Source organism: Sorex fumeus, unplaced genomic scaffold (assembly GCF_029834395.1).
Source record: "Sorex fumeus unplaced genomic scaffold, SorFum_2.1 ptg000043l, whole genome shotgun sequence".
NCBI lineage: Eukaryota > Metazoa > Chordata > Mammalia > Eulipotyphla > Soricidae > Sorex > Sorex fumeus.
This window is the reverse complement of record NW_026606100.1, coordinates 33,354,918-33,374,034: the sequence shown is the minus strand read 5'-3', so window position 1 is coordinate 33,374,034 and position 19,117 is coordinate 33,354,918. Positions and strand designations below refer to the sequence as shown.

General features: G+C 49.8%; 1 protein-coding gene across 2 annotated transcripts in view; it reads left to right on the top strand.

Annotated features, from left to right (window-relative positions):
• Positions 1 to 17,485, top strand: part of STN1 (STN1 subunit of CST complex) — a 40,369-nt gene extending 22,884 nt beyond the window's left edge. For both annotated transcript variants that reach the window (XM_056120743.1, XM_056120741.1), the window contains 3 exons: positions 2,679 to 2,801; positions 5,829 to 5,901; positions 17,238 to 17,485. In XM_056120743.1, coding sequence (XP_055976718.1) covers positions 2,679 to 2,801; positions 5,829 to 5,901; positions 17,238 to 17,395 — 354 coding nt within the window. In that variant the 3' untranslated portion in view covers positions 17,396 to 17,485. The remainder of the gene's footprint in view (positions 1 to 2,678; positions 2,802 to 5,828; positions 5,902 to 17,237) is intronic.
• Positions 17,486 to 19,117: the final 1,632 nt, after the last annotated feature.

Genomic DNA, 19,117 nt, shown 5'->3' with positions numbered 1-19,117 from the left:
TGAGTGCCCAGCTCATTGAACACATTCTTTCTCTCTCTCTCTCTCTCTCTCTCTCTCTCTCTCTCTCTCCCTCCCTCTCACCCCCCTCCCTTCACCCCCTCTGCCTCTCTCTTTCTCTTCCCCCCTCCCTGCCGTACCAGGATTTAATCAGTTGCTCTCTCTATTCTGGGACCATTGCGACGTTTTTCCTCTTGGGTCATTATCCTCAGGGCCGCTGTGACTGTCTATGAGTACGTAACCCAAGTGATTCTCCGTGATTCTGGTGGCACAAACACCAGAGCCCCCACCCCGACCTCTTCTGCATGGCCACTGCTTCTCAGTTTCCTTTGCAAACCTAATTATCTCTTCCTGGCACCAGCCTTGTGTGCCCAGTGACCCTCCTTTTGATGCATGTTGACGAGGGATATGGTTTCAGGAGCCACCCAGGTGGAGCGGGTCCTGACTGACCGCTTTGTTCCCGACCATCCTTGCCTCTCAGCAGTTGCAGCCCTCTAGCTGCCTGCTGACAGCAAGACTGACCTTCCTGTTGAATCATTTAGAGGCAGCCCCATGCCAGTGCGACTTCTCGTGACACATCCGGCTTTTGGAAAGCAACCACCAGCGCTGAGCAAAAACCACCATCTTCCCCAAGACCATCTCTGCTGCAGCGGAGGCTAGAAAGATTGTCCAGAATGAGCCATGCAGCGTCCCAGGAGTGGGACGTCTTTGTGGAAATGCCTCCATCTGGCTCCCCACTTAAAAAGCAATGAATCACTTGAGAGATAGTGCAGGGAGGAGGGCATTTGCCTTGCACATGGCCAACCCAGGTTCAATCCCCAGCACCCCATATGATCCCCCCGTAAGCACTGCCAGGAGTGATCCCTCAGCGCAGAGCCAGGAGTAAGCCCTGAGCGCTGCCACCAGGTGTGAACCCCCTCCCCAAGTCACCCTCTCCCCCCAAAAAAATCAGTTAATATGGCAGCGTGCTTGTTTTCTTTGGAAACTTCCCCCATCAATTATGGATTCCCTTGCATGGCTTTGGTTGAGGTGGTCAGTATCGTTATACTGGTCAGCAGAGCGGGGGAGACCAAGGATGCGTTACAGTAATGGTGAAACCTTAGAACCCCGGGCACTTTCCACTGTCAAGCACATGAAAACAGAACCAAAAATAATTGTGACCCTGTCACAGTAGAGGCGCAGGGACAGCGGGCCTGGCGGTCCCCCCTCCCACCCCCCTACCCCCACCTCCCAGACTGGCCCTTCTTTCGCAAATCCAGAAACATGATAAGTGAACCTTGCCAGCCCATTGTTCTAGTCTGACAGCGGGATGAATGTGCAGTTTGTTTGGAGTGAAGACGCTATATATATATTTCAGAGGTCCGCCCAGTTCCTGACCCAGGGGACACGGGGGCCTGCGCGGAGCAGCACTCGGCGACCTCTGTTCTTGGCTCAGTTTGAGCGTTTGAGTGTCCTGGATCGGATGAGCCTTGCTCTTTGGGAAAAGATGAGAAAGACTCAGATCCCAGGCCAGGAGTAGCTACCAGCCGGGAGGGGGGCTGGAGGCTTCACCCCGAGATCTTTTGGGGGAGAGAGGTCCAGAGCTGGGGTGGCGGGAGGTTCTGGAAAGGAAGCCTCGCTCAGCTTTCTGTTGACGGGACACCCTCAGTGCTGGCTGCCGAGGCCCAGAGCACGCAGCACTGCCCTCTCCCCCTCTCCCGGGGGAGTGGTCCCCTGAGCATGACTGTCGCTGACATCCCCAGGAGTGTCCCCGAAGCACAGACCCGGGAGTAGCCCTGAGTATTGTAAAGTATGGCCCCAAAACCAGAAGGACAAAAAGGGGGGTCGTAGAGATGGTACCGTCGGTAAAGCACTTGCCTTCAAGCCCCAGCACCCCATCTGGTCCCCTGAGCACCAGCAGGAGTGATCCCTGAGCAGAGAGCCAGGAGTAAGCCCTGGATATCACCCGGTGTGGCCCCTAAAACAAAAATGAAAGAAAATATGGGACCTCCAGTACTGACTTTCTGGGGTATTCAGTGTGAGTAAAGTTCTTTGAAGAAGGAGTTATATGTACCTGTGACTTTCATGAACAGAAGGAGAGTAGTATGTGTATAATGTTTGGGTTGTTTAGTTTAAAAATATATATATATGTGTGTGTGTGTATATATTATATTATATTATATATATAATCACCACCACCACTCCCCCCACCCTTGCCCGGGATCTTTTTTTTTTTTTATTTTTGAATGCAGGGTATGGGGAGGAGGCACCCAGACTGTGCTTTGGAGGACAGGGGACCTTCCCAGACGTTGTCAAACAACCTGGCCAGCAGTTCCATGCCAGGGCCCAAGGATGTGGTGCTGCCCAGTCCCGGGGCCCTCCAGGACTGAGTCAAGAGATACTCAGGGCGCCTTTGTGGTGCTGGGGATGGAGCCAGGGTCAGTGCCTTAAGCTCTGAGCTAGCTCTCCAGCCCCTCAGAGACAGTCTTTCAGATTTGCAACTTGACATCCTAGCGTTTATACTTCAGAAAAGTCACCGCTTTTTCTGGCGTGTTGCTGCCAGAGCAGACGGCCCCTTCCATAACTTACCCTCCTGCCTGGCTCCTTCTGACTCAGCTGATAAAAGCCTGTCTAGGCAATTGCTCCCAGGTGCTGTGGAGATGGGACTTAGTTTTCTTCTTTTCTTCCCTCTCTCCCTCCAGGTGGATCATACGAATGACACCACTTCCAGGGCCATTCACAGTATATTTAAGAATGCCATCCATCTGCTTCAGGAGAAAGGATTCATTTTCCAGAAAGATGGTGGTTTTGATAACCTCTATTATGTAAGAGACCTACAACTTATTTATTTATTTTTTCCTTCACAGCTCAGCACGAGTAAATTTAGTCCTTAAGGGTAACTTGGGCCCACGGATGTGGCTTACGTGGCAGAGCATGTACATGTGTGAGGGCTTGGGTCAGGGGTGCTGCATGCGCCCCTCTCCCCGCAGCACTGCCAGGTGTGGCCTCCACTACTGTTTCCGGGTAGGGGGAAGAATTCCTATTGATTTTTTTTTTTTAAAGAAATGAGTCATGAGAAGCTGGGGAGATAGTACAGCAGGTAGGGCATTTGCTTTGCACACGGCCAACCCAAGTTCGATCCCAGGCATCCCATATGGTCCCCTGAGCACCCCAGGGGTAATTCCTGAGTGCAGAGCCAGGAGTAAACCCTGACCATCTCTGGATGTGGCCCAAGAAAACAAACAAATGGAGAAATCAGTCGTGAAGGAGGCACGCAGAGGTTTGAAAGTCCTCCGTTACAGGATCTCCACGTAAACACTGCTCGATGCATCGACAGATACCCTCAGAGAAGTGTGCGTTCTTGTGAAACCCCTCCAGCTTGGGGTTCCTTGACCTCCACCTGCCTGGGGGAAGTCGCATCTTGAGGGCCGTCCTGCATCTGCATGGCTGGAAGTTTAACAGCCTCCTGGCTCGTACCCCCAAGAGACCAGGAGCAGCTTCGCCCCAACCCATTTTTTTGCCGCCCCAACAGTCTCCAGACATTGCCAAGTGCCCCCTGGGACTCTTGAGAACTCTCCAGCTCTAAATAATGCTCCGCTTTTCCCGGCACCAAAGAAGCACACGAGCGGCATCGCTCGGGTTAACATTCTAGACCCACCTCATTGGGTGGCGGGGGTGGGGGGCATCCGATGCTGTGCCACAGGGCCCTTCCAGCCCCTTCCTGGCGAACCTTCGTGTCCACGCAAGGACAGTGGCTGTAGCAAACTCTCCATCACTGTCTCTGTGAGTTTGTCTGAGCGTTCCTGTGAGATGGACTCTTAAGAGAGGACTTGCCTGAGCCAAGGGCCCGTGCATGGAAACATCTGGTCATCCCAGGCTGCCCGGCCTCCTGACAGGCTGTCCCGGTAGGCACACCCCCGCCCCCCCCAGGACAAGTGCCTCCCTGCCTGGGACCAGCGGGTCATCTGCTCCCCTTCCACTGCCCGCCTGTATCCCCAGGTCACTCACAGCCCAAGGGAACCCTCCTCGCAGCCGCCGGGTCAAGGCTGACACCGCGGCTTCAGCTCCCAAGGGCTTCTCCTAGAGTGTTGGAACTGAGGGGTCCCGCCAGCCTCACTGTTGACTGGTGTGGTCCTTGGAGTGAGGGGGGGTTGTGCACGGGGGGACCTCTTTAAAAGAACAATTTCTTGGTGCTGATTTTATTCTGTGAGTCCCCAGATTAGAGTTTTTAAAAGATATGTTGCCTTTTAAAAAAAATTTTAGGGGCTGGAGTGACAGTACAGCAGGTAGGGCATTTGCCTTGCATGAGGCCGACCCCCAGGTCCAATCCCCAGCATCCTACATGGTCCCTCAAGCACCGCCAGGGGTAATTCTTGAGCACAGAGCCAGGAGTAACCCCTAATCATCACTGGGTGTGACCCAAAAAGCAGGAAAAAATAAAATTTATTTTAAAAATAAAACAGAGGCCAAAGAGGTAGTACAGGGGTTAAGGCACTTGCTTGACATGTGGCTGGCCTTCGTTTAATCCCTGACACCACACAGGATCCCCTGACCACTGCTGAGGGAATGAATCACCCCTGAGCCCCGCTGGGAGCAGCCTTCAAGCGCGGAGCCTAGAGTAGCCCCCAGCACGGTTAGGTTTGTTAGGTTTTAAGTAACTACTCAAAGAACTTGAAAAGAGGATTCCGGTTGTTGAATGCCCAGCAGGATGGGAACGACCTGGAGGGAGAGTTGGAGCAGCTCCCCTGGGACCCAGGCCCCCTGCAGTGCCCGGAACATCAGCATCTGGGCAGCTAGCCAGTCCGAGGAGCTGAGCGAGGAGTGGAGGGCTGGGTGCTTCCTGCAGTGAATCAGCATGGGCTGGAAGGGGCGGCCTGAGGCTCAAACACTGTGCTCCTGAGCCCGCCTGCAGCCTCCGGTGAATCAGCCTGGCTCGAAGGGTGGTCCGGCCTGCTTCATCTCTCGCCTCCCTGGCCTCTGCTGTTGGTTTTCCCCAGGGCTGGTGCGCCCCGGTGTCCGTGTGGTGCCGCCCAGCTTTCCTGCTCTCCTGCAACCCCCCTTTAATCTCCACTGTAACCTTGAGTCCCGCGGGCCTTATCTGCACCCCCATCCTCAGTCCACACTCCCCGCACCCCACCAGATAAGGCTTCCCAACACGCAGGTTCATTTGCTCACTCCTTGTTTTTCTTGCTTGTGTCTTCCCCCCCCCCCCCCACCTTCCTCTGCTTTTCCCTTTTTTTCTTTTCTTTTGATCTGGTTGTGAGGGTCACCGTTGAACACAGCCCCGGGACCCCTTTTGTGGTTGCTCACTTCTTTCCTGAGAGTCCCATTGAGGAAGGAACAAGGTTCTGTTTGCCTTTGAAGGCAGGAACTTCAGTGCCCGGGCTAGATTTGCTCTCCCTCCCGGGTTTCCCCCTGTGGTTTTCGTTTCCTCTATTTTCCTTTGGGCCTGGGAGGAGAAAAATAATGAGATGCAAGATTGGGGTCCCATGGGTAGGGGCCCCGGGGGAGGGGTTATGTCTTCCTCTCAGGTATCACAACAGTCAGAGGAATTGCATGAATGTGAGATGAGTGTTCACAAAGAAAGTTGCTCTGGCAGCATTTGGAATGTCAGGGTCTCATCACAGTATGCCTCCCCTGTCCCCTGGACCGGCTTCCCCGGAGACCCGCAGAGAGACCCACACAGCTGGCTAGGGTAGAGGCCGTGGACTGAAAACGGCCTCGGCGGTGGGGGAGAGCCGAGTGTTAGGAAACCCTCGTAACTAGCCTCAGTGTTTTTGCTGGGCCCCTGCGTGACATAACCCCTGCGTTACTCAAGAGTGCCTTCTCTCTCAACTCTCTTTCCTGTTTAGGTAACCAGAGGGGACAAAGAACTCCACAGGGAGATCCAGCGGATTATTCAAGAAGACTGCCAGAAGCCAAATCGTAAGTAGAGTAATGAGGCATCCCCGGCCCCCCCCCCCCCTGCCCCGGAATATTCTACCCCCCCCCCCCCAGCACTGCACAGGGACCTGGGCTTGCAACACTGAAGTGCAACTGCACCCCACCCCAGCTCCAGGCTCCTCCCCTTTGGAGGAGTGTCAAGCCTTAAGTATCAGGCCCCCTGGGCTTGGCTCTGACCTTCACTGCACACAGGACTATCGAACATTCGTGCTCAGGCCCCACCCCCGGGTTCTGATTCACCAGCTAGGTGAGCTGCTGGGAATCCTGACACACCTGTGTAGACCCGCAGCCTGGGGCCTTTTGAATGTGCATTCCTTAGTTTAGGGGAGAAGAAGGTAGAGGCATGGGGAAATCCTCCTCTTCCTGGCTTGGTGCTCAGGGTTCACACCTGCAGGTGCTCGGAGACCTTATACAAGCTCTGGGAATCAAACCAGGCCTGGGGCATGCAAGCCAAGTGCCCGGAACCCCTCTCTCTCCCTGCTCCCAGGCTGGGACTTCGGGAGATTCTAGTTCCGCCTGTTCTCGGACTGGTGTGACTTCTTGTTCCACTCTTGCACCTTGTCTCGGAACCAAACCTGACATTTTCCTTTCCTCTAACACCAGATCCTTGGGTGTGGGGAGGAATGAGCGAGACATTATAATTTATGACCAGTGTAATTTGGTCATTTTGGAACTGGTTATTTATGAAGGAAATGGTTGAGGAAGTGGCCGGTTTTCATGGAGTTAGGACAGCCCCTAGTGGCTGGAAATACAAAGTGTCCAGCGTCTGGCTGGAGGTATCGCCGTCTCCACACTGGTCAGGGAGAGAAGGAAGCGGTCATCCTCTCAGTAAGCACTGTGTGAACTGGTCTGCCAGCAAGGTAACTTCTCAGAGTTTCCTTTGGCCAGTACATGCTAATCACGAATGCCAGCACATGTCAGCAAGCACGCTAGATGATGAGGAAGCCCAGAGGCTTGTGAGTGGCCGAAGAGGCCTCCCTAGAGAAGCAGCACTGTGTCCTCTCCCGGTGAGAGGAAGGAGCCCTTCCTGCTCATCTGCCCGGGGAAGGGACCTGTTCCCGCCTGAGTCCGTAGGTAGAGGTGGGGGTGTTTGTGCTGTGCGGTGTCTGTAAGAACCCACCAGGCCAGGTCTTAAAGTACTGTGCATCTAGGTCTTAAATAGAAATAATCTGTTGTTTTAGTATTAGGTTTCTGTGCGTTGTTCATTTCTCCAGAATAATAAGAACGGGTATCCTTGGTTGGTGGTGGGTAGACATGTGGGAAGTCTGTTTAAAGAGCTTTGAAGAAGAGTGAGATGTGGGATTCCTTGACCAAGGTAGGGAAGCTACTCCCAGAGAGTCCTCCAGCCACGTAGCCCCAGGCTACCTGGCTGGATTCTTATTTATTTATTTTTGATTTGGGGCCCACACCCAGAGGTCCTCAGGGCTTATTCCTGGCTCTGCACTTAGGGATCACTCCTGGAGAGCTTGGAGGACCAAGCAGGTGCCAGGAATCAAACTCTGGTCAGCAGCATACAAGGAAAGAGCCCTACCTACTGTACTGTTTCTCTGGCCCCGAGATTATTTTTATCTGTATTAGGGAGAGGGTAGCACTGTAGTACTGTTGTCCCATTGTTCATCGATTTGCTCAAGCGGGCACCAGTAGCGTCTCCATTGTGAGACTCGATGTTACTGTTTTTGGCATATCGAATACGTCATGGAGAGCTTGCCAGGCTTTGCCGTTCTGGCGGGATACTCTCTGAGAGGGGCGGAGGAATCAAACCTGGGTTGTCCTGCGTCAGCCTCATGCAAGGCAAATGCCCTGACAGCTGTGCTATCGCTCCAGCCCAGGGAGAGGGTAGAGTGAAAAAAATTCCAAGACTTGATAGAGGTAATGAAAGGCTCATACTTTATTATTTTGCTTGTTTTTTAATTAAGATATAATTGACATAAAACTTTGAATCAATTTCAGGTATACACATAATGATGCCATGTTTGTATGTATTATAAAATGATGATCACAATAAGTTTAGTTAACACCTATCACATACATAGAAATTTTTCTTGTGATAAGAAATGTTAAGATCTCACCACAAGAAAAATTGGAAAAGAAAGACTTTCAGTTATGCAAGGGAGTGTTTATTATTAATGATGGTCACGATACTGTACCATCATAGTATATAAATCTTATCCCTATGATTTATCCATGTTATAACCTGAATATTTGTACCTTTTAATCTCCTTCACACTATAACCTGAATATTTGTACCTTTTAATCTCCTTCACACTTTCTGCCCGCCCTCAGCTCCCCTCCTCTAGCACCCATTAGTCGGGTTCATTATTTATGATCTTGAGTTTTGCTTTTTTAAAAGATTCTAGTACAAGTCAGATAATGTGGTGTTTGTTTTTTGCTATCAGTTTCACTTAGACTAATGCCCTAGACATCCATTCATGCTGTGTTGCAGGTAGCAAGATTTCCATTTTTATGACTAAACAGTATTTTTTGTGTATATATGTGTGCCTGTGGGTCTAGATACACACACGCAAAATATGCTATATGATTAGAACATGGAAGAAGCAATATATATATATGCACATAAGCATATCATATGCATGTATATGTGTATTACATCCTCTTTTCCCTTAACCCTTTGAAAGCACACATGGTTCTTTTCATATCTGATCTATTTATGTATTGCCGTGCTGAACATGGGGGCGCATGTGACTTTTAGAATTAGTATTTTTGGTCACACTCCACTTCTTAGGCGAACCAGACAACCCCTTTTTCCCAGGTGTATAAAGGCTGTGGCTTCACAGCATCTAACTCACGGTCCAGCTCCTACTTGGCATGTTGGGGGGAGGGGGCAAGAAATGGAGGGACTTTGCCCTCAGGACGTCATGGGAGCCCCCAGAAGTCATGAGCCAGTGCTCTGGCAGTAGTGAGCTCCCAGGAGCTTCATTCGGGAGCGCCAGTCAGTCTCTGAAAGGCCAGTAGAAGTCCCTTGTAACGATTGTCTTGGACTCTACTGAGACTGCTGCTTTCATAGAAAATAGGGTAAGTATGAAATACATCGAGATGAATGAAAATGACACACCAAAACTTAAGGATGTAGCAGGAGGGGAGGTAACTCTAAATACTTAAAAGACCAAAAAAGACCTTCAAATTTAGGTTGTTGAAACCTAAACTGACAATTTGAGAAAATGCAAGAACAGATTAAACTTGAAGCTATAAAAAAAAAAAGGCAGGAATAAGGTTGGAGAGAAAGTACAGTGGGTATGGCATTTGGCCAAACTGGATATGATCCCCACATTTTATATGGTCCCCAAACACTGCCAGGACTAACCCCAGAGCATCGCTGGGTGGGGCCCAAAAATAAAAACCAAAAGAAGATAGGAAATAAAGATTAATGAAAGATTAATCAAAGATTAATTAGAAAGACAGTAGAGAAAAATCAATGAAACCAAAAGATGGTTCTCTAAAAAGATCAATGAAATTGCCCAACCTTTAGCTTTAAGAACTGAAGAAAAAGAAAATTTAAGTTACTAAAATCAGAATTGAAAATAATATCACTACTGATCTACAGACATGAAAATGATTGTAGGAGGATAATTGTATGCCAGCAAGTTGGATTACTGATAAGATGTATAAATTTCTGAAAATACAAAACCTGCCAAGACTAAATCAGGAAGAAATAGGAAATCTGAATTCACTTATAACTAGTCCAGAGATTCAGCAATTTAAAATCTCCCACTGAGGGACTGGAGATAGTACAGCAGGAAGGGCACTTACCTTGCTCATAGTTACCTCAGATTTGGTCCCCAGCACCCGATATGATCCCCCAAACCCTGCTAGGAATGACTCCTGAGTACAAAGTCAGAAGTAAGCCCTGAGCACCAATGATGTTTGGTTAAAAACAAAGCCAAACTATCTTAAAAAAATAAATTAAAATCTCTTAATGAAGAAAGGCTCTAGACCTAGTTTCACTAATGAGTTGTACCAACATTCAAAGACCCAATACCTTTTAAGTCAACATCTTTCACCACTTCTTTTTGAACTTAAAAAAAAAAAACCTGAAGACGTTAGATCATTTCTCTAACCCATGCTGTGACCCAAACACCTGCTGCTTGCTTTACTACCAAAGCCGTTTCTGGACTCTACAAGAAAAGGAGGCTATTGGCCAGTATCCATATGAACATTGACACAGAAATCCTCAACAAATACTAGTAAGTACTAATGAATTCAGCATGTCAAGAGGATTTCACACCACAAACAAGTAGGATGTATTCCCAGAATATACAAATATTGGTTAATGTAACATTTCCTTGAAAGAACAGAGGAAACTAACCATATACTCAGTGTGACTACATGATGCATGAAAAAACATTTGGCAAAATTCACCACCATTTTATGATTTTGAAAAACCCAACAAAAATAGGAGTAACCACTGTTCAATAAAAATCTTGTACATATCTCTATTCAAAAACAGATACATACATATGTGTATACACACACACACACACACACAGAGTGAAAACCCATATATGGAAAGACACAGCAGATATACTCATCGGTAAAAGCTTGGCGCTGGAGCATTAGTTCAGTAGACAAGGCTCTGGCATTGCATGTTGCCAACCCAGCATCAATCCCCAGAACCCCATATGGTCTCCTGGTCCTCAGGAGCTCAGAGCCAGGAATAACCCCTGAGCACAGTAGGATGTGCAGTCCCTCCACCACCAAAGAAAAGACGGAAAGCCTGTCCTCTAAATCAGGAACAGGCCAGAATGTCTCTTTTTACCACTCCTATTCAATGTCATACTGAAAATTCTAGCCAGCGCCATTAACAAAAAGCACCCAAATTGGAAAGGACGTAAAAGTATCCTGGTTAGCAAATTTTTTGATCTTTTTGGTAAAAGCCCTTAACCTCTTGATACTGACGTGTACCACCAGTCACTCACGTTTGAATATGGCTTAATTAACACAAATTCCAGCACCAGCATCAGTTTGTTAAAGGTTCTACCCCCAAAATAGAACCAACATTGCTGGAGAGAGAATCCAACAGGCTGGAGCACGTGCTTTGCATGGAGGAGGCTTGTGTTCATTCCTTGGTACCAGAGGGTCCTGGGAGCACCACTTTGAGCATCCCCAGGGCATAGAGTTGGGAGGACCCTCCAGTTACCACCACATCTAACCCCCAAACAAATAAGTAGATGTACCCTAGCTAGCAAACTAGCAAGATGCAAAGTCAACACAGAAAAATTGTTTGCATTTTTATTTACCAACAATGAAGAACCTAAGAAGGGACATCGACAAAAAACAATTCCATCTCTAATAGTATCAAGAAGAACAAAATAATTGGGAATTAACCAAGGGTGTGAAGGATTTGTACAATGAAAACTACAAAATATTTCTGAAGTTATGACATGCACAAATAGAAATGTATCCCATGTTCATGGATTTAATACCAATAATAACATTGAGATGTCAGCACTACCCAGAGCGACCTATAAGTTTATTGCAATTCCTACCAAACTCCGATGATTTTTGTGCCAAAAAATATATATATCCTAACATTTACATGGAATTTCAAGAGCCCCGTATAGCCAAAACCATCTTGGAAAAGCTATAGGATTCACACTTTTTAATCTCAAGGCAAATTATAAAGATATCAAAACTGGTGGTACTGGCATAAAGTTCAGGCCAATGGAACAGAATAAAGAGCTTAGAGATAAGTCCTCACATATAAAGTCAATGAATTTTCAACAAGGATACCAAAACATTCCATGGAGAAAGAACTTAATACCTTTTTCAACATACAATGCTGGGAAAACTAGATAATTTTATACAAAGATGGACTAAAAAAATTGATCAAAGATTTGAACATAAGAACCTTCATACTCTCAGAAGAAAACAGGGCAGAAGTTTCACGACATTGTATATAGGAAAGATTTATTTTTTCTGATGTCATATCCAAGGCATGGAGAACAAAAGATAAATGACTGGATTTGTGAATTATTTTATTTTTTTGCATCTAAGATAAGCTAGCACAATCAGTATGCAATAGGCAATTCCAAGAGTGGGAAAAATAGGTCCAAATTGCATATCTAATAATGGATTGATATTCAGAATATATATAGAAGACTCCTAAGTCTCCACAGCAAAGCAACCCAATTTAAAAATGGATCTGGAAGAGATATTTCCCCAACGATCTATGAAGGGCCAATAACTACCTGAGAAAATGGTTACCATCAGCATCATGAAGGCCCTGCAGGTGAGAGGAGGCTGGGATACCACAAACTAGGGTGATACTGTCAAGCATGCACAGAAGAATTAGTGTTGGCAGTGTGGAAAGCTTGGAACCCTGCGGGCAGTAGAATGGGTTTCAACCAGGGGCTGGAGCGATAGCACAGCGGGTAGAGCGTTTGCCTTGCATTCAGCCAACATGGCCGACTCAGGTTCAATTCCCAGCATCCCATATGGTCCCCCGAGCACTGCCAGGAGTAATTCCTGAGTGCATGAGCCAGGAGTAACCCCTGAGCATTGCCTGGTGTTACCCAAAAAGAAAAAGAAAAAAAAAAAGAATGGGTTTCAATGGAAAATGCTCAAAGTTACCCCTGCTGTCTGAAAATAGAACATTTCCTTTGCATATGATTTGGTGGTCATATATTGGGGGTGGGGAGGGGGGTGTCTGTGAGTGCCGTTTCCTAAGCAATTGCGTTTTTAAAAAATAAAGTAACAGGACTGCCACATGGTCCAGAAGCTCCCCTGAGGATATGCTCCAGGAAGCTGAAAGCAGGGCCTCAAAGGGGTGTGTGAGTGCCTGTGTTCATAGCTGGCATTCCTCACGGTGGCTGCCGGTACACCCAGGGCACAGTGAAGCATTGCTCAGCTCTTAGAAAGGAAGGAAATTCTGACATGCTACAGCATGGATGATCCTATGGCCATTACACGAAATCCAAAATGCAAAGAGCTGCTCACACACACACACACACACACACACACACACACACACACACACACACACACATACATCACACATATTAGGGACCAGAGCGATAGTACAGGAGGTAGTACTTACACGCGGCTGACCCGGGTTCCATCCCAGGCATCCCAATTGGTCCCCTAAACCCCACCAGGAGTAATTCCTGAGTGCAGAGCTAGAGTAACCCCTGAGTATCACCAAGTGTGACTCAAAAAAAAAAAAACTCAAAACTCACAGATCCTGGAGAGCTCACCTCCCATGAGGTCCTTGGAGTCATCATGACCATAGACAGAACCTAGAATGGGGTTTCTAGGAGTCAAGGGCAGGGGAGAATGAGGAGTTACTACTTAAGGAACACAGGGTTTCAGTTATACAGGACAGAAAGTGGCGGATGGTTGAACAGCGATCAGAATGTATTCCCCCCCCCCCCCCCCCCCCGAACTGCACACTGGAGAATGACCAAAGGGATGGGCTGGAGTGACAGTACAGCAGGTAGGGCTCTTGCCTTGCAGGCAGCCGACCCGAGTTCGATCCCTGCCATCCCATATGGTTCCCCAAGCCCTGTCAAGAGTAATTCCTGAGTGCAGAGCCAGGAGTGACCCCTGAGCATTTTCAGAGATAGCCCAACTGCTCCCCAAAAGAAAAAGAAAACCAAAATAAATAAAATTTTATTTTATTTTTATAAAAGAAAAAGTATTTTATTTTTATCAAAGAAAAATATTTTATTTTTTATAAAAGAAAATAAAATAAAGCCAAAGGGACCAGGGGCGTGACGTGGTGGTCGAGCACATGCTTCCAGTACAGGCACCCGGGATTTGAGCCCAAGCACCCCCTTCCTATCTCTCTGGTCCTAGAGTAAGTGTTTGAAATGTGATTTCCCCAAAGCTAAGGTGCTACATTTTCTGCTGTGTCTATTTCATCACAATAAAATTAATGAAAGGTCTGGCTATGTGGCTCAGTGATATAATACTTGTCCTGCACGTGTGAAGCACTGGGTTCAGTCCCCAACACACTAGTTCCTGAAACACTGCGCCCGGGATAACCCTTGGGCACTGCCTGGTTTGACCCAAAAGCAAGCAAGCAAAAGCCAGGAAGTATTACTCTCAGGCATAGGGGTTAAGGAGCTCACTCGAGTGGTTGGAGTGCGTGCTTGGCATGTGTGAACCGTGGGCTTAATCCTTGACACCACCTGGTCCCTACATTGCCAGCGGTGATCCCTGAGGACCACCGTGGGTATAGCTCCTGAGCATTGATGTGATCAAAAAAATTGTTTTAATAAATTGAAAAAATTGAGGTTGATGGGATTCTAAGCACACTGAGCATATTCGCAGTCATGAAGGGGTTAAAAAAATAAAGTTTTGGAGCTGGAGCAATAGCACAGCGGGTAGGGCGTTTGCCTTGCACACGGCCAACCCAGGTTCAATTCCCAGCATCCCATATGGTTCCCTGAGCACCGCCAGGGGTAATTCCTGAGTGCAGAGCCAGGAGTAACCCCTGTGCATTGCTGGGTGTGATCCAAAAAACAAATAATAATAATAATAATAATAAAGTTTTATGTTCTTATGACTGGTAGGAGTCTGGAACTGTCCCATGAGGCTGACTAGTGATCTGGAAGGACACATTTGGAGAGAATCAGTGTGTGCATTATTCTTTCTGGTGGTTGGGTGAAAGTTAAGGAACTTTTGTTTCGTTTTGTTTTGGTTTTCTCTTGACTTTTTGGGTCACACCCGGCAATGCTCAGGGTTACTCCTGTCTGCACTCAGGAATTACTCCTGGCGGGGGACCAAATGGGATACCAGATAGAACCCAGGTCAGCTACGTGCAAGGCAAACGCCCTCCCTGCTGTACTATCACTCCGGCCCAAGTTAAGGATCTTTATTTTGGCACGAAGTAAGGATTCAGCGATGGCAGATTACCCCAGGAAAGAATGAGTCCTGCTTTCAGAGATTTCTTTTATCCCCTCCTAACTCTGCTCATCTGGACTCCCTGGAAAGTGTCGGTTCTTATTTTCCAAGAATAGGGACATTCTCCCATATGATCACGATGCTATTCTTACACCTCAGGAAATGCACACTTGCTAATTTCTCAGGTGGCTATCTTCTCTGTTTTATCAGATTACTTCATGCTTTCCAAGAAGCCACAGTTGTATCTAGTTTGGGTTACCTTCTGTATCAGGCCGTGGGCTGCTTTGTGTGGAAACGAATCCACTACACCATCCATTAGAGTCATTTTTCCCCTTTGTGTTGGGGCCGTGCAGTGTGCCTGGGGCTTGCCTCGGACAGTACTCGGGACCGTTTGGTCTAGGGACTGAAGCCCGGGCTCCCCGTGCAACCTTTCGAGCCATCTCCCGGCCCTTGAGTAATTTTCTGAAATCTGATTATAATCTTTTTTAAATGCCCCAAAGGGCCAGAAAGGTGAACCCCACGGGGCCTTGAGCTCAGCCCCCCAGTTTCGTGGGGTGTAGCCCCAAGTGAAGGTAAGTAAATGAAGTCAGATACTATTGGGCACTTTCCGGACTTTCTGAAACTAATCCCGTTATCACTTGGGTCATTAAGGCAGCAACCTTGGACGGACCCCAGTCCACGTGTACTGCTGGCACCAGGTGGGATCATTTCTCATCACAAAGAGCATGTCCATGCCCCTGGTGACTGGGCAGGCCCCCACGGGCAGCCTCCCGGAGTCCTCCGAAGAAACAGCGCGAGGCCCCGGGACGTTGGCGTGGCTTCTGGGGGAGTTACTATTTTTCCGTATCTTCTTGGACCCCCAACCTGTGCCCTCTAGTCTTCGAGAAGCAGGGAGGGGAGCCTATGGTTTGGGGGTGCTCTTTGGGGTGCACTCCTTGGGTCGGTGACTAGATCACGGCTATGCGCGTAGAGGCCTGCACCCTGCGGCCCAGGGCGGTGGACGACTGAGACCAGAACACAGTACCCCATGTTGGGCCTGACCTCAGTCTCTTGAGCATGAGTGGACTGTCTGTCCAGATACTAGCTTGCCCCCAGGAGGAATTCAGGAAGTCTGCCACAGTGAATAGTGAAGAGACAGTCTAGATAACCGGGGAGATGAGTTGGAAGGGTGGCGTTTTTTCTGCAGCCACCCCAGGGGCTGGAGTAATGTATCGATGTCGCCACTAGAGGGCAGACTCTGGCAAGTGTTTGTAGCTGCTGATGCTGGCTGTGATGGTCTCTGGTGTGGGGGGTTGGGGCCGTACCCTGAAGTGCTCCAGTGCTATTCCAGGTACGCAGGGGCCTTCCTGGTACCCGGGAGAGAATCTGGGGCTCCTGCATGCAAAGCAAGCCCTTAGTGCTTTGATCCACGTGCTTGGTCCCAGCCATGCCCGTCTCTGACGCTGGGAGCTGAAAGGGGTCCTAGAGGTGCCTGCCACCATCCTTCCCAGAGGTGAGGACCCCGGAGCCTGAAAAGGCAGTGACAAAAAGGGCAGTGATGAAGCCTCAAAGGTTCCACCCACTGCAAACCTCGTGAAGTGGCGAGGATGCCAGGTGCTGGGCCGAGGGTGAGAGGCCAGGCCTGCTCAGTGACCCAAACAGGAAAGCAGGGCCTTGGGTTTTTTGTAACTAGGATTGCCAGTGACTCCGTTGCAAGTATAGTTCTCGTCGTGAGCCTATGACTTCATCGTGTTAATGCATGGCAGGAAGTGGGGGGGGGTGTATGCAGAGTGACTCGTATATTGAATGATGCAGTTGGGGGTTCCTATGCAGTTGTGAAGTTTCACCAACTGGATTAAGATTAACCCTCGCCCTCATCCAGGACGTTCTGTCCTGTCCTGTCCTGCCTCTCCTGCTCAGGCCACCACCTGGCCTGGGCTGACCCCCAAGATTCCCCCTCCCATCCATGCTCAGGTCACTGGACCTCACGTAGGAAAGAGGCCACTGACCCTGAACTCCGGTTCCTGTCATTCCACGGGCTGTCCCGGGGTCCAGAGTGCCCCTTTCATAGAGCAGACTTCCCTGCAACTAGGGAGGGAGGGACGGAATCAGGCACGCAGTGGGACCCCTTTGCTCAGGCCCCCTGGGAGACAGTCCTGGCTCAAAGCCCTCACACGCATCCCTACCAAGAAGAGCGAATGATTCTCCAGCGCTCACACCCCCTCACCCCCTCGCAGCAGTGGATGTAACTGGGAGTCCTGGGACATGGGACCATGTCCCTGTGGTCCATGCAGGGCCGCGTGCAGGGGTTCTGGGACTGGTCTTGCTCCTCAGCCCAGCCGGCGCGTCTCTGGCTTTCAGGCGCCCAAGAATGATCTGGGCCTCCCAGGGACAGGCAGGCTGCGGAGTAAGCGAGGAGGAGGTTCCCGCTGAGCGTGCAAGGCCGGCCTCTGACTGCCGCCTTCTCTCTCCCACAGACGTGGAGAAGGGCTGCCACTTCCGGCACATCCTGGCCTGTGCCCGCCTGCGCCTCTACCCGGGCCTGACGGAAGCGGTACTGCAGCAGGTGCTGGAGTTCCTGGAGAACCAGAGCGACATCGTCAGCGCCTCCGAGCACCACTACGTGGCCTTCTGAGCAGAGGCCCAGAGACAGTTTGACCCTGCCGCGTGAACTGTGGGGTTGGGTCACGCCAGGAGTGGAGTTGGACAGAAACTCTCCCGGACCTCTCTGTACCACCTGTGTCCTTAGGATAAAGTGACATTTGTCTCAGCCATGGTGTACATGAGAACCTTCCCGGCCCAGCTCATGAGTGAACCGGGCATTGCTGTTGGGAAAAGTGGTGCGTGTGAGCAGTGCATGCGTGCGTGCATGTATGGATGTGTGTGTACATGTGTGAGTGCATATGTGCATGTGTGTGTATGCATGTGTGTATGTGTGTGTGTGCATGTGTGTGTGCGTGCGTGCATGTGTGCATGTGTGTGTGTGTGTGTGTGTGTGTGTGTGTGTATGTGTGAGTTTGCATAGAGACCCCTTTGGACTGAGAGACTAGGAGCGTTACCCAGACCACAGATTTGCGGCTTTTCCAAAAAGACAGTCAGATCCATTCTTGTGAGCCCCTCTGGCAATGGGTAAGGACCCGGTGGGGCCCAGATCTTCCCAGGGTGAGTTGGTCTGAACTGGGAGTATGTCGGCAGAGCTTAGCCATGCGTGCTGGCTCCTGGGCATGGACACAGAGCAGTGCCCGTATCCCCTGAGCAGCGACCCCTAAGCCCCAGGGTTCTCAGAGGCGGCCAGCCAATTGCCTGGCTGGCCAAGCTGTGATTTGTGAGGTGACTGGGGAGCAGGCAGGTCATCCTGGCACCACGGAGACCGAGCCTCACTATGTGCCCAGACAGGTGAGGAGGCTGGGTTCCTGCTCAGAACAGCAAGGTAAGGGGAAAAAGAGAAAATCTGAGGCACGTAGCAGGCATGTTCTGACGGCAAAATGACAGATCCCACCAGCAAAACTGCAGCGTGCAATGAGTCGGAGCTGATTACAGTCATTCCGCAAAAGGCGTATCTGCCCCTGTCTGCTGCGTTTGCACCTGACTTAATAAGCCCTCAGGGACCTGCGGAGCTGTGCAGAAACAGGGTGGGTTTTACATCCAGCGTTGGCCGAAGCGCCAGACGTCGGCTGAGAACTCATACCCACAGCTGCTTCCTGTAGGCTTTCTCCGACTCCACCCAGACCGTGGGATGGTTTTCAGCCGTGACTCCCCAGATGGCTGTGCCCAAGGGCCCCTGTGAAGGAGGGTGCCCGGGGTTCCAGGAGGACCACCAGTGCCTCACACTCGGGAGCACCCCAGAGTGTTTGGTCACCCCAAACGAGACACTCTGGTAAGGATGGATGCAAGATGCCCATGGCTGTGAAATTCAGAATCCTCTCATTAGAGAAAAAGATGCCTCTAAGGAAAATTGAGATATGGTTTGCAGACACGTGGCGAACTACCATGCCCCGCCCCCCCAAAAGGATGGGACTGCAAGCTCCTGGCCTCCTGAAACACGACTTCCGTGGGTGTAGCCAGAAGGAAATCAGCCCCAAGACTACTCCCTGCCCAGGCTTTTGGGTGGCCACGTGCTGACCGCCTCACTCTGCTTTGTGTCCCCCAGTACTTGGGCATCAGTCCTGGGCCCCTTTTCCCTCCTGGGCCCCTTACTCTCTTGGGCTCGGCCGGGCTCATGACTCAAACCTTGTACAGGCTGACAAGGGAGGCCCCATGGCTGCGCACTTTGGGCCTCTTATTTGGGGGGAGGGTGGTTGGGTTTTGGGGTCACGCCTGGCAGTGCTCAGGGATCACTCGTGGCTCTGTGCTCAGG